Source organism: Contarinia nasturtii, unplaced genomic scaffold (genome assembly GCF_009176525.2).
Source record: "Contarinia nasturtii isolate CC-2019 unplaced genomic scaffold, AAFC_CNas_1.1 Cnas_scaffold_676, whole genome shotgun sequence".
Taxonomy (NCBI): domain Eukaryota; kingdom Metazoa; phylum Arthropoda; class Insecta; order Diptera; family Cecidomyiidae; genus Contarinia; species Contarinia nasturtii.
This window is the reverse complement of record NW_022198027.1, coordinates 102827-115574: the sequence shown is the minus strand read 5'-3', so window position 1 is coordinate 115574 and position 12748 is coordinate 102827. Positions and strand designations below refer to the sequence as shown.

Here is a 12748-nt window from a genome sequence, read left to right as displayed (position 1 = left end):
ATCATCAATGACATCGGTCAGCTTGATTCCATCGGTGACTTCACCTTCATCATCGCCAGTTCGTTGATGCTTTGGTTTTGGATCATTTGATTTTTCCGATCGACGTTTTACGCCCGATTTTTTCAATTTTCCTCCTTGATCAGCCATTTTCTGTGAAAAAATAAAAATATAACAATAAACCTCAAAGCAAAACTACCAATTGTATTAATTCTTTGAGATGCAAAGAGCAACATATCAATATTATCACACACTTTCACCAAGGAATCTCGTTCAATCTTGAGGTTATGATATTTCAGTTGTTGCGTTCATATATGAATATGCGAGAATGAAAGAGAAACTCCCGTGTGGAAAGAAAAATGACTGACTGACTAGTTAGCTGAAATCGACTGAAATTGAATTTTGTTAACTGAAGTCGACTTTAGTCGTCTATGTATCTCATTTTAAACAGATGAATAATTTGGGACGTTTTTGTCTATATAGTACTACTAGAATTGACTGAAAAATCAGCCAAATCAACTTAGAACAAATTAGTTAGACTAGTCAGTGAGTACCCGAGTGAAAAATGGCATTGAATTTTTCAATGCGTAGTGTCAAACGGCATTTAAGCAATAAATCGAGACCGCATGGTCCGTGTGCACGTTGAGTGCATACACCACATCGCTATAGCCATGCGGTGTCGATTTATTGCTTAAATGCCGTTTGACACTACGCATTGAAAAATTCAATGCCATTTTTCACTCGGGTAATTTTCCACAAGGGCTTCTATTCACATCTTATTGAAATGTAACACCGCCATACAAAAAGTGCTGACTGTCAGCATATTTTGTATGGTGTTGTTAAATTTCAATAAGTCTCGCTTTCATTCTCGGGCAATCATATACATATATATATGCGTGTGGCCGCAATTTTTAATATAACATTCTTCAAACTCTTGGTTGACTTCATTCAATGCCACAATTTTATGATTCAGCTCCGAACAAAATGTAGATCATCAGATCGATTGACTTGTTTATACAAACAATATGCTCAAATCAATAAGTCCATTGTTCTACATTTTGAACGTTTCGTTCGTAATTGTATCGTAGAATTGCAGCACTGTTCACAATTTTAGATATTTTTTGAAATAATTATAGTAAATAAGAATTGAAGAAATCGATTTTACTTTGAAACGGGCTTTTTCCAGCAAGTGGACTTCAGGAACTGATGTATGAAATTGGAAAAAGTTTCAAAATTTAATATATACTCACTTGTGACCACTTTTATGGAATTTATTGGAAAAATTACGAGAAATTTGCTCAAGTTGGTTGCGTTGTTATTTTAACTTCGTTGAAACTTCTTGGAGCTGAATTTGTGTTGGAAAACTACAAAATAAATACGATTTTGCGATGCCAAAAAATGTAAACAAGGTTTTTAGTGTATATAGGCGAACATGGCGGAGAGAAATGACGACGTATAAATGACTTGCACCTTTGTGCTGTGTTTGTGGCAAACGTCTTCTGTCGATATGACAATGTATTGTTACGTCACTGTGTGGCACGCACACCATCAAACCAACTGATCCGATTTTCGAATTATCAAACAGTTTGGAGACTTCACAATGATTACGGTATAAATTGCAATCGCTGCATTCAGATGTGTGCGTGAAATTTTTTATTGAAATTTTCGAAGCTTTTGATCCAAATAGAATGCGAAAAGGTGATTGTTTCTTTGTATAAAGAATTTCTATTATTTTGAAAATTGAAACATTTCTGCTATATCTATAAACTGGTCGCACCTAAAAAATTCAATGTTGTCAACAAAGACAGTCAACAAAATATTTTTTTGTTTTTCAAAAACTTCTCTTTATTCATACTAATTCAATTGATTTTAAGTTCAATGAAGTTATTATCTTTCCCACAAGCCTCATAAAAGTTTTATAAATGGCATTTTCCTTAGAAGAGATATGGATAGGTGTATGGATATGAGTAAGCTGTTGCGTATGGTGACGGCACATATGAAGCACGAGCTGCAAAGTATGGAGATGGAGCTGCGGCGGCAACAAGTGGTGCTGGTGCTGCGGCTACGACCGGAGCTGCAGCAGCCACGACTGGTGCTGCAAATGGAGTGGCAACTGCGTGATTGATTGCATGTGCATTGTACGATGTGGCAACAGGCACAATTGCTCCAAATGTGGCCGAGAAGAACATTGCCAAAACGACGACGATCTGAAAAAATCGAAATTTTTGTTATTTATTGCACTGGTTCACTTGATTTTTACATAAAACACTATGAATAATACTCACAATGCTTGTTGATGCCATTTTAAATTGAATAATAAATCAGATGGTCACTGTTGAAGCGATGGAATTGATTTGATATCAAACGACAGTGGTCATTACGCTTTTATTCACTCCAAAAACCCACTACAAATCACATTTTAGCAAAACAATCACGATGTGCGAACGTAATGTGCAGACGTATTACGACTATGGACAGTGAATATTAATTGACTTCTTCGATACATTTGCATCACTTCAATTGCGATGAAGTGGTGTAACAATGACTTTTACTACTATTTCAGCCTTCGTCATAAATCACAATGCAGTGTTTTAATAGGTTTTTCGATTGAATTTCGATTTTTTCGATTTTTGGGATTTTACTGGCATACGAAAGTCTAAAAAAAAATATTTGTTTTGAAGAAAGTCTCATAGATGGAAATTACTTACATTTCATTGTTTACCGTTAAAAATATTTGTTTGGATCTTTCACGTATGCATTCATATTTCACGTGTAGATCAAATGATCATACGATATAAATGAATTCTCTGTTATAATTGACGTCTTTAATAGAGAGAGAGAGATCATTAGAAGACGAGCGATAGAGAAAGATAGCAATACTCAATCAATGGTATTTATGTCACAGAAGTTAATTCAGCTGTTCCTGCGCTTTATATCGATTACACCAACACCATTAATATAAATGGTTGACATTTTTAAAAAGAGACAACTCAAGTCAGTTAATGATTATAAAAGATGATTGTCTAAAATCCCACTTTATTCTAACCCAAAACATCAGTCCCTCTTTTCGATCACTCAACACCATGAAGAATTTTTTAATTATGACTATCGCTTTCTGCTTCATATCGAACATTTCGAATAGTCCGATAAGCTCAACTTCATTAGAAAATTCAGAAAAGGCAGCCACATCCTCCTCTGAAGGGTGACCGAATTTCACATTCTCTCAATTGCGTGTCACTACTAATTTATCGAAATTTCATCAAACTAGGGTTGAAGAGCGACCGAAAAAGTTGGCAAAAATCAGCAGTATTGCAGATAAAGGCAAAGCAGCGTTGGAAATAAGTTCAGAATTTGCATTGGGATGCCCAGTCTTTCCAGCGCCAGCAAAATTAGCCATCGGTACCGCCAAAAGGTAAATAGTTTATTAAAATCATTTTCTCAGCGTTAAATTATCTATATTATTCTTCAAATTAGTGCTGTCGACGGAACAAAGGCATTATATAGAACGAAGAGTTTGGACGAAGCACTTCGAGCTTCGATTGGTCCAGGTATGAGCACTTCTTTAAAAAAAGAATTCGTTTTTAATCTTTGAAAAATGTAATTTCATGCCGAAAATGTGAAATCACCGAATAAATCCGGCTAAAAAATAGTGAAAACGACCGTCTCAACTGGTACCGACTTTGCATTATTCAATCCTGCTGTTCCTGCCTCTGTTAAAATAGCCGCTGGAACTGGAAGAGCGTAATTCATTTTCAAATTACTTACCTCTCTATATACAAATTCAATTGTTATTATTCATCCAGTCTCTTAGATGGAACGCAAGCATATCGTAAAACAAAAAGTTTCAAAGAAACAGGCAAAGCGATCGTTGGCTCATCTATAGACAGGTGTGTAAAATATCATGAAATAAATGTGAAAGAATTGTATTTTTTTTATTCAGACACAGTGCAAACAAAGCTTTGTTGCCGGCATACTATGGATATACCAGAAGTGGATATAATCTGATGAACGACATTTGCGAGGGAAAAGATCTAAAATCGTCAATCAAACAGCGGTATTTAAGTCTTCAGCGGAGTCTGAATTTAAGCAAACAATTTTTATTTAGATAAATTTAAATCTACAGAGCTATGGACGCCAGCTGGGCGTTTCCGATTAAAATGGAGTACAAAATTGGTGCAGATCTCACACGGTTTTTGTTGTAAGCATTTTTTTCAGCATACGTCAGTATTGGTTTAATAGAGACAGAAACGACTTTCGATTCAAAAATTCGTTTCATTTTCAAAATAGTAAAAAGATGATGCCGGATATTCCAGAGAATGAAAAGGAATATATTGACAGGTAAGATAAGGCGCATTTTTGTGTATATGTCTATAAATATATGTATTTCTTTTAAATTAATTGGTTAGAAACAGTGAAGAAGATAATAGCAAAATGCCTGAACTAGATGAAACAGAATCTGACTCCAAAAATGACGATAAAAGCGATTCAACACATGACGAGGGCTCAAGTTTAAAATTGTAAGCGATAAAGGAATGGGTGAGAATGATACATGGACACAATTGGCAAGTTAAGCACGCTCCATAAACAAACCCTAGCAAATCGAAAGTTTTTCTATCGGCTCACGGGAGGGGGTAGACTTGAAAGTTTTTCCGGACTTGAACTTCCTGTGCCCATGTGAATTAAAGTGACCAACGATTCCTTAACAAAAGCATTTTAATGTTCATCGGAATTTGGGATCACTCTAATTCTCACCATCAAATAACTCATTTGTTTTAGTATAGAATTCTAAAATTTATAAATTAACAATCGAATAACATGTCAAATAATCAATATTTCAGGTCATCAAAAGATTCATCGTCCAAGAAAAAGAGTCGAGAATAAATACTTTCCAAAGATTTTTTCAGAGCCTTTCTAAATTCATCTTACAAACGTCACGGCTTTGAAAATGACAACCATTTTTTTTTGTATTGGATTTGTTTGAATATATTTGTTTGCATTGAATCTTTTCAGTTTTTTTTCCTCACTGGTTTGTAAATCTGATTCGAATGAATCCAATTTTCTAAAAATAAAAACAAACTGATATCAAATTTCAAATGAACGAATTTTAAAAATAGAATTTTATTGCCAATTTGTTGTCTTCTTTTGTTTCTGTATGAAGGGAACTAAACCGAATTGCTTTATTTACACACGAATGCATCTGAATATCGATCAACCTGAACCAAAAACTGTTGGATCTAATGAAATTTTGTCTCTTTTCGACTTATATGACTTGAAATAACAAGTTTTTTTTTTCAATTTCAGTTCATCCAAAATGAAATATCTTGAGTTTTTATCATTTGAATCGCGTATATCCGAAAACTAATAGTTCCCAGACTTAAAATGACATTTTAAAAAAGAGTTCTTTTCTCGTCACCAAGTCTGCTTCGTTCTAAATTTCATATCGCCAACGGTGAATGCTATTGGAGAATGTCTCTTGAAGAACGGTCACAAGCTTTGATAAAAAAAAAGTGTGCAAAATTACCTTGACAAAAAATATCGCATTCTAATATCAATTTAGCTTGGAACAAAAAAACTGAAATTAATATTAGAAAGATGCAGAATCGACAAAAAACTAGAACCGTTTCCATAATAAAATCGCACATTAATCTCTGTTCTTTTTGTTTCCAACGTTGCAATAATTTTGATCTTTTCTCTTATCGCTTTGCGATATGCAAATTAGATCAAATTTAAATGCAAATAAGAACGAAGAAGTGGGAGAAAAAGAATATATTCCGTTGCATGACTGCATATAGCACAGTTCATTGAACGATTGATGTCTTTTTGTGGTTTGGACGCTTTTTTGGATTTAGTCTAATATTTGATTCCAACGGATTAACACACAACTTTGAAAAATGCTTCGATATTTTTATATCGAATAGGAAGCATCAAAGAAATTTAAAAAGTACAGAAAAACTGTAAAAAAGTTTAAATTTCAAGTGATCATTTGATATTTTTTTGTGTGGACAGTTGCTTGAGTGCTTACAATTACCCAAAAATGCTGAAGATATTGCTTGTATTCGTTTTTTCTTTGAAAGTTACTTTATCCATCGTAATTCCAGGTAATCATAATCATGTTAATAATTAAACAGTGTTACATACATATGTGAATAAGTGAAAAAAGGGGAAAAAATTGAGTAGCAAAGACAGAAATAACATCTTTACCACCAAATAATTCGATTTTGTGTAAAACCTAGAAAAATCATTCCATTTAGTGTTGGAACATTTATATTTATGAAGGAACAATGGAATGACATGTTGATTTTTAACTTTTTCATTTTTTTTCTTGATCGAGACACGAATATTTTTTTACTGTCCATTAAAAAAATGATCAAAATTGTTCTTTCCAGGAGAAATAAATGATGTCTCCATTGAAAACAGCGTCAATATTCAAAATGACAAAGAGTCATTTATTTGGGCGGTGAAAAACGGTGATTTCCAAAAAAATTAACAAAAAATCCATTGACCTTCTTATTTCTCTGAACTTATTTCGCTTCCTCATGCAGGCTACCTAGACATCGTTCAAATGTTGGTCGATAATGGTACTGACGTCAAAACTATTCCAGATATATTGAATTTGGCTGCGGAGAAAAAAGGTCATTTTTAAAATGTGAAAAAAATTCACGCAAAAAACCATTCTTTTCAAAAAAATTGATCCGATTTCCTCAATCGCCGTAATAGGAAATGTCGAAGTAGTAAAATATCTCATCGAACAAGGAGCTCAAATTAATAATAGAAACTATTTTGGTATGGTGCCGCTCCATATTGCAGCCGAGCGTGGTATATTTCAAAACTTCCCATCTTGATTTCTCGAAAAAAGTTTCAATCTACCAAAGAAATCCCATCATAACATCTTTTTTCTACAGATGATGTGGACACTATCAAAGTTCTTCTACGAAATGGAGCTGATATTGACGCAAGAGATCTTGGAATGTCGATTCCTTTACATTCTGCTGTGTTTTTTGGACAAAAGAATGCGGTTAAAATCCTCCTGGAAAATGGTGCCGATGTGAATGCTTTTGAAGAAGATCATCGAACTTGTCTTCATGAAGCTGCAATTCAAGGTTTCTATTACGTTTCAACATTTTGTTTGCATCAAAAGAACTTATTTTATGTGGTTCTTGATTAGGTTTTGTAGAAATAGCCAAACTTCTTATCGAACATGAGGCCGATTTGGATGCAACCGATAAATTCAGACGTACTAGGTGTGTGCGGAAAAGTAAAATAAATGAGTAAATGTACACACAAAAAACTCCTACCTCAATTTTAACATAAACTTCAGTTTATACGAAGTCTCAATTTTTTTTCGGATAAAGTGTAGTATACTTTTTCCCGCTCAAATATCAAAGTGACATCAAGTCACTCGCACAAATATTTGAGCGGAAAAATACGCACAAAAAATCCGAAAAAAATGAGACTTCGTATAAACTGAAGTTTATGTCAAAATCGTTTCATCGGCTAGGAGGTTTTTTTGTGTACAAGTACGAATGAATTCATCATAAATTATCGCATAATATTTTTCCATAAAAGTCTTCACTATGCTGCCAAGAGAGGAAATAACGAAATAGATGACGAAGAAAATTATTTGCAAATCGTTAAATTATTGATTGAGAATGGAGCTGAGCTTGATTTACTAGACCGAGACGGTTCGACTCCGTTAATACTCGCAGTTGCAAACGGTAGCTTGAAATTTCAAATATTTCTCATGTGATCTATCCTATTTTCGTGAACATTGATTTTAGATTCTGAAGAAATTGCCGAAATTCTCATTCGAAGTGGAGCTAAAGTTAATGCAAGAGGCATTTACAAAAGGACGCCATCATGTTTACATGAAGCTGTGCTAAATTGTAAACTTTTTCTTCTCGAAATTAAAACAATTAATAGTTTGTTTGCCTTTCAGCGTCATAGATAACACAAACTTTTATTTATTTAAATTGTTTAAATGATAGCGAATGTCAAGTTGGTTCGGATGTTAATTGAATACGGTGCTTACATCAATGTCAGAGATAAGGATGACGCTACGCCTCTTCACATATGCGCCGGTAACAAGGGTGAGGCTTTTGGATTTTTTTTTTAATTTGGGAAAATGTTCATCTTGTATCAACATTCCACGCTGTTAATTGAACAATTCAAACGTTTGTTGAAAATTCATTAACATGCTTTAAGCGTATTTACATCTAGGTAACATGGAAATTGCAGAGTTGCTCGTGGAGAATGATGCCAAAATAAACAGTAGACGACGCGACAGATGGTCACCACTCCATCTAGCAGCCTATCATGGTGATTAAAACCATTTTGTGTTTCCCAAAATTACCATTTATTTTTAAATGATGAAATTGAGTAAAACTTAAAGCACCTTTTTTCGGCCGAGGATTGTGATAGTTATTTATGGTTGTTATTATCAGCTTAAAATCGAAAATATTTTGCTGAATTTTTCTTCTTGAAGTCCACCTACTCTTATAATAAGCACAATTCTCGGTCAAAAAAGGTAGATCTCACTTTTATTACGATCGCTAGTTTATCATTTTTATTTCAGGTAATTTATTGTTAGTCAAATATTTAGTTGAAAACGGTGCAAATATAAATGCGAGAACAAAAGACGATGAAGATGCATGGATGCTGGCCTATGGAAAAGGTAAACTTACAAATCATCTTTCAAAAGTGATCGAAAGTCCAAAAATGAAGAAGAATGATTCATCCACAGGTTACACAGATATCAGCAACTATTTGAGAGATGTATAAAAAAGGAGAAACCGGAGAATTCACATTCAAATGACATTTTGATGCTTTTAACTAAATTTCAATGAAATAAAATGCAAAAATGTTCGATAATTACAAAAAAATGTTTTTTCGATTTCCATTTACTGCGACTTTCATGTCAAAGACGTTCTTTTTTGTGTTAAGAGCGGTCAAGAGCAATTTAGTAAAGGGTCAAATTCCATTTGTATTTTTTCCAGGAATTGTGCGAATTCTTTTACCTGCGAGGATGCATTTGCATATATGTATGTGTTGAAAAAAACGAGATCTCCACAAAAAAGATACCCTTGTTCGATATTTTTCTTTCGAACCATGCACATAATGATTTCTGGAGAAAGAAATTTTCCATTCTTACCTATTGTTTTATGAATGCTGAAACATTTTTCGAAAATATTTTGGGAAATTCTCCGAAATTCTTTGTTTCTTTTGCCGTTGCCTAAATCTAAGTAATTAAAAGAACAATTGAGATGTTAATTTTAGTTATTTTATTTATTATTTGCATTATCAATTTGGAAAAATATTTCAGTTTTCAAGTAGCATAAAATGATTCAAGAAATTGGACTGAAAATATTGATCATGTTCGGAAATTGAGAACGAGAAAAATGCTTGGTACTAAAATCACCTTTCTCTTCTTCTTTTTTTCTGGTTCAATTTGACGAGATAACGAATATAAATAAATCGTCGAGATAACGAATACGACGCTTTAACGATGGAATTCAGAAAAAGTTGGTAATTATGATCATTTTCTGTCATCAATTGATGAAACACTACTTGAAAATGTAAAAAAAAAATGCGTTCAAAAAATGGATAATTATTTATTTCGAATTCCGTCGATTGAATTTTTGATGTTGTCAACGAAAATGTCCACAAAATCTTTTTGAGTTGATTGTTCAACGGGTTTTTCATTTGTAGAGAATGAGCTATATTTTGCTCTCAAATCATTCAATACGGTCTTCAAAGTTTTGCTGCTTTCATCCATGGTTTCTTCGTGTTCCATCGAGGTTTCGTTGTTTCCGCCCAATGTTTTTTCATTCTTCATCGAAGTTTTGCTGTTTTTCTTCAAATTATGCTGTTCCATAACAAGTTCTATCATTAAAATTGTGAGGACATAGAAAACAATACAGGTCACTGAAGTTATTATGCCGAGAGTGAATAGTTGATCGAATTTTTGGACTGCATCGTTTATATTGTTATTTTTGTAGACGAAATAATTGCATTCAATCCGTGTTGAAATTGTATCTAAATGGTTCCATGTGATTGATTTGAAGAATTGATGCAAATAAGTGCAGTTAAACTTATTTCTATCGATTCCTTTAATTTTAAGGCTACGTCCCATGGTCGCGCTTGTTAATCCGATGAGTTCTTTCAATTGATTTTCGGCGAGTAACAAGGATTTCATGCGGTAGAGTGGCTTCGGCAGTGTCTTGATGTCCAATGTCTTCAATTTGTTATATGATAAGTCCAGCGTTTGTAGATTAATTAAAAACGAAAATGCCTCCGTTTCAATGTCCTCCAATTTATTGTGTGATAATTTCAAATGTTCCAACTTGACCAGATTCACAAATGTTTTGCTGTCAAATTCATCGATCAAGTTGTTTGATAGATCCAAAACCAACAATTCGCCAAGTGTATCAAATGTATCCGGTGCCACGAAACTGATTTGATTAAATGCAATGTTCAAATGCACCAAACGTGTGTGGTCTCTCACGAAATATTCGGTGAAGTACATGATTTTGTTAACCGATAAATCCAATTTTTTTAAATTTAAATCTCCAGCGAACGCAAAATCATCAATCACTTGAATTTCATTGTTTGAAAGGTTGATGTCGGTGAGTTGTTTCAACGTTTGAAACACAAACGACGGAACTTGCTCGATTTTATTGTAGGATAAAATCAATTTTTTTATATCGTTACAACACACCTTGAACATATTCGGCGACAATTCATTGATGTTTTTGTTTCCCCAATTCAGTGAATTGTCATGAAACTTTTCACCATAGTCTAATTCATGACTATGAATATCTTTGGCTAAAATGGCCAGAATGAAAAACGCGAACCAAAACATTTTTTTTAACAAAACGACTATTCACTTCGACAAATAATTTCCAACTGAGCAGTGAGGCAAAGTAAATTCAAAATTTGATGCAAATGAAAGATGAGAAGAGACGAAGTTCATTTTTACAAAGCAATACTTTGTGGAAAAAAATACAAACTATTTGGGTTAATCTGTAGAGGTGCTGGGCTATATATTTAGAATAGTTAAGATAGGACACATTTTTACAGCATAACAAAGAAGATGTTTTCACTTTCGCATCATATAAATTCTCTTACCTGAAGTGCACATGAAACAATTGAATTGCTATGAAAAATGAATAGAAAATTGGGAATTTTTCGAAAGTATGCAAATACCTTTTCCCAGGTAAAAATGTGCCGTCGCTATTTTGTGTTCAATCCTTGTTGTTTTAATCCCAAAAAATTTGCATAAAATGTAAGTTTATTGTGTTTTTCGTTGAAAAATTGGAAAAAATGCTTTTTTCAGCATTTCTTTTTGCAGATTGTTTATTTTGTACTGTTCGTCATTGCAGGTGTGGTGCTAATACACTAATTTTGAATGTATAATGTAGCTAGATCATTGTTTTGGTAACATGGATCTGTTGGCAAAGAGAAGTGCGGCAAAAGGGTATATTGTAAATGGCGACCGTTCATTTTTCGACACCAAGAATAGATTCAATAAAGTAACATGAAATAAAGCAGACAATATATTGGGCTGAATATTCATTTGAAATGAAAAGAAATAGCACGCTATTTTTGATAAGACAATAGAAGTGATTGTTATAATTATTGTACCAACGTAAGTGTTTTATAACCTTAACAATCACTTCTATTGTTTTATCAAAAATAGCGTGCTATTTCGTTTCATTTCAAATTAATATTCAGCCAAATATATTGTCTGAAATAAAGTTTCATTCCATTCAAACAAAGGCTAGAACAAAGGAGTTGATTACTTACTTTTTTGTAAATTTACATTCTATGAATAAGACCAAATGAGAGTTATTTTTATATTTTCCCAAACAAATTGTTACACTAAATTGAAGAAATTGTTTCATTATATTCAAAGAAAATGTTAATGTTTTTTAGTTGAACAATTAAAAAATGGGACAATGGGCAAAAAATATATTTCTATAAACAAAATTCTTCTTTATTTTTCATCATTACAAGTAAGGTTCCAAAGTTCATTATTGAAATGCAGCCGCTGAAAAAATAGCCAAATAAAAGTCACTTGATTTTGCTCAAATTTTTATTAATACATTTTTACAGATACAATACATTTTATTTTCTACGTCATTTCGAAAATGACACAAATGAACGTTCTGTTCAGCGTTCAATGGCTTTATACAAAAATGGTATTTTTTATGCGGACTAAACAGATATTTTGGAGCAAACATTTTTTTTGTATGATGAGAATTTATGGAAATGAAAACAAATATATTTTTCTCAATTTATTTTCATAATATTTGTGTTCAAAGTTAAAACTGAATCGATGGAAACTTCTTTTTTCACGACTTTTCAAATTTAATGACGTTGTTGCTTTCCACTGCGTTTCGTAAATTTATTTCATTTCGTCTGTAAATTACTTGTCCCGACTCAAGCGAGGTATTTAAACGTATTTGAGTGATTTTCCATGCAATCGCGATAAAAATAACACTAAATCCGAAAATGATTACACACATAATCACAAACATGTAGTTTTTTATGTCAATTAAATGGTTCGCTAGATGACTTGTGTTGTCTGAACTATGATGATCTTGTTTATCATTCGTCAATTCCAACGAGTTCGGATGTTTCTTGCCGATTTCTTCGTTTCTCTGTGGCTTTTCGGTTGTCAAATTTTCGATTAATTGTCGCTTTTCCGTTGTTGATTTCTTTTCAATTACATCCGCAGTTGCATTATCAAAAA

At 33.0% G+C, this 12748-nt stretch overlaps 4 protein-coding genes across 6 annotated transcripts in view; 2 read left to right on the top strand and 2 right to left on the bottom strand.

Moving 5' to 3' along the window:
* Positions 1 to 1822: 1822 nt before the first annotated feature.
* On the bottom strand, positions 1823 to 2406 carry LOC116340408 (cuticle protein 16.5-like). The gene is made up of 2 exons (XM_031766888.1): positions 2283 to 2406; positions 1823 to 2204 (listed from the first exon to the last, which is right to left on the bottom strand). The coding sequence occupies exons 1-2, from the start codon at positions 2298 to 2300 to the stop codon at positions 1932 to 1934; spliced, it is 291 nt and encodes a 96-aa protein (XP_031622748.1). The 5' UTR covers positions 2301 to 2406; the 3' UTR covers positions 1823 to 1931.
* A 598-nt stretch (positions 2407 to 3004) lies between these two features.
* On the top strand, positions 3005 to 5091 carry LOC116340401. 3 transcript variants are annotated; one of them, XM_031766881.1, is made up of 10 exons: positions 3005 to 3199; positions 3266 to 3409; positions 3472 to 3545; positions 3648 to 3738; positions 3801 to 3884; positions 3938 to 4051; positions 4121 to 4195; positions 4285 to 4335; positions 4410 to 4514; positions 4836 to 5091. In XM_031766881.1, the coding sequence occupies exons 1-10, from the start codon at positions 3081 to 3083 to the stop codon at positions 4876 to 4878; spliced, it is 900 nt and encodes a 299-aa protein (XP_031622741.1). In that variant the 5' UTR covers positions 3005 to 3080; the 3' UTR covers positions 4879 to 5091. The 3 variants fall into 3 exon arrangements, with proteins under 3 accessions (XP_031622741.1, XP_031622739.1, XP_031622740.1); XM_031766879.1 differs by having other exon boundaries at positions 3007 to 3199; positions 4404 to 4514; XM_031766880.1 differs by having other exon boundaries at positions 3009 to 3199; positions 3944 to 4051; positions 4404 to 4514; positions 4836 to 4998.
* An 882-nt stretch (positions 5092 to 5973) lies between these two features.
* Positions 5974 to 8792, top strand: LOC116340400 (putative ankyrin repeat protein RF_0381). Its single transcript, XM_031766878.1, has 12 exons — positions 5974 to 6095; positions 6384 to 6464; positions 6540 to 6629; positions 6715 to 6813; positions 6900 to 7097; positions 7163 to 7238; positions 7564 to 7712; positions 7776 to 7880; positions 7983 to 8084; positions 8215 to 8313; positions 8570 to 8668; positions 8738 to 8792. Exons 1-12 carry the CDS (start codon positions 6032 to 6034, stop codon positions 8773 to 8775), a joined length of 1200 nt encoding a protein of 399 aa, XP_031622738.1. The 5' UTR covers positions 5974 to 6031; the 3' UTR covers positions 8776 to 8792.
* A 562-nt stretch (positions 8793 to 9354) lies between these two features.
* Positions 9355 to 12748, bottom strand: part of LOC116340389 (chaoptin-like) — a 7649-nt gene continuing 4255 nt past the window's right edge. The window contains exon 3 of the mRNA XM_031766860.1: positions 9355 to 10872. Coding sequence (XP_031622720.1) covers positions 9602 to 10872 — 1271 coding nt within the window. The 3' untranslated portion in view covers positions 9355 to 9601. The remainder of the gene's footprint in view (positions 10873 to 12748) is intronic.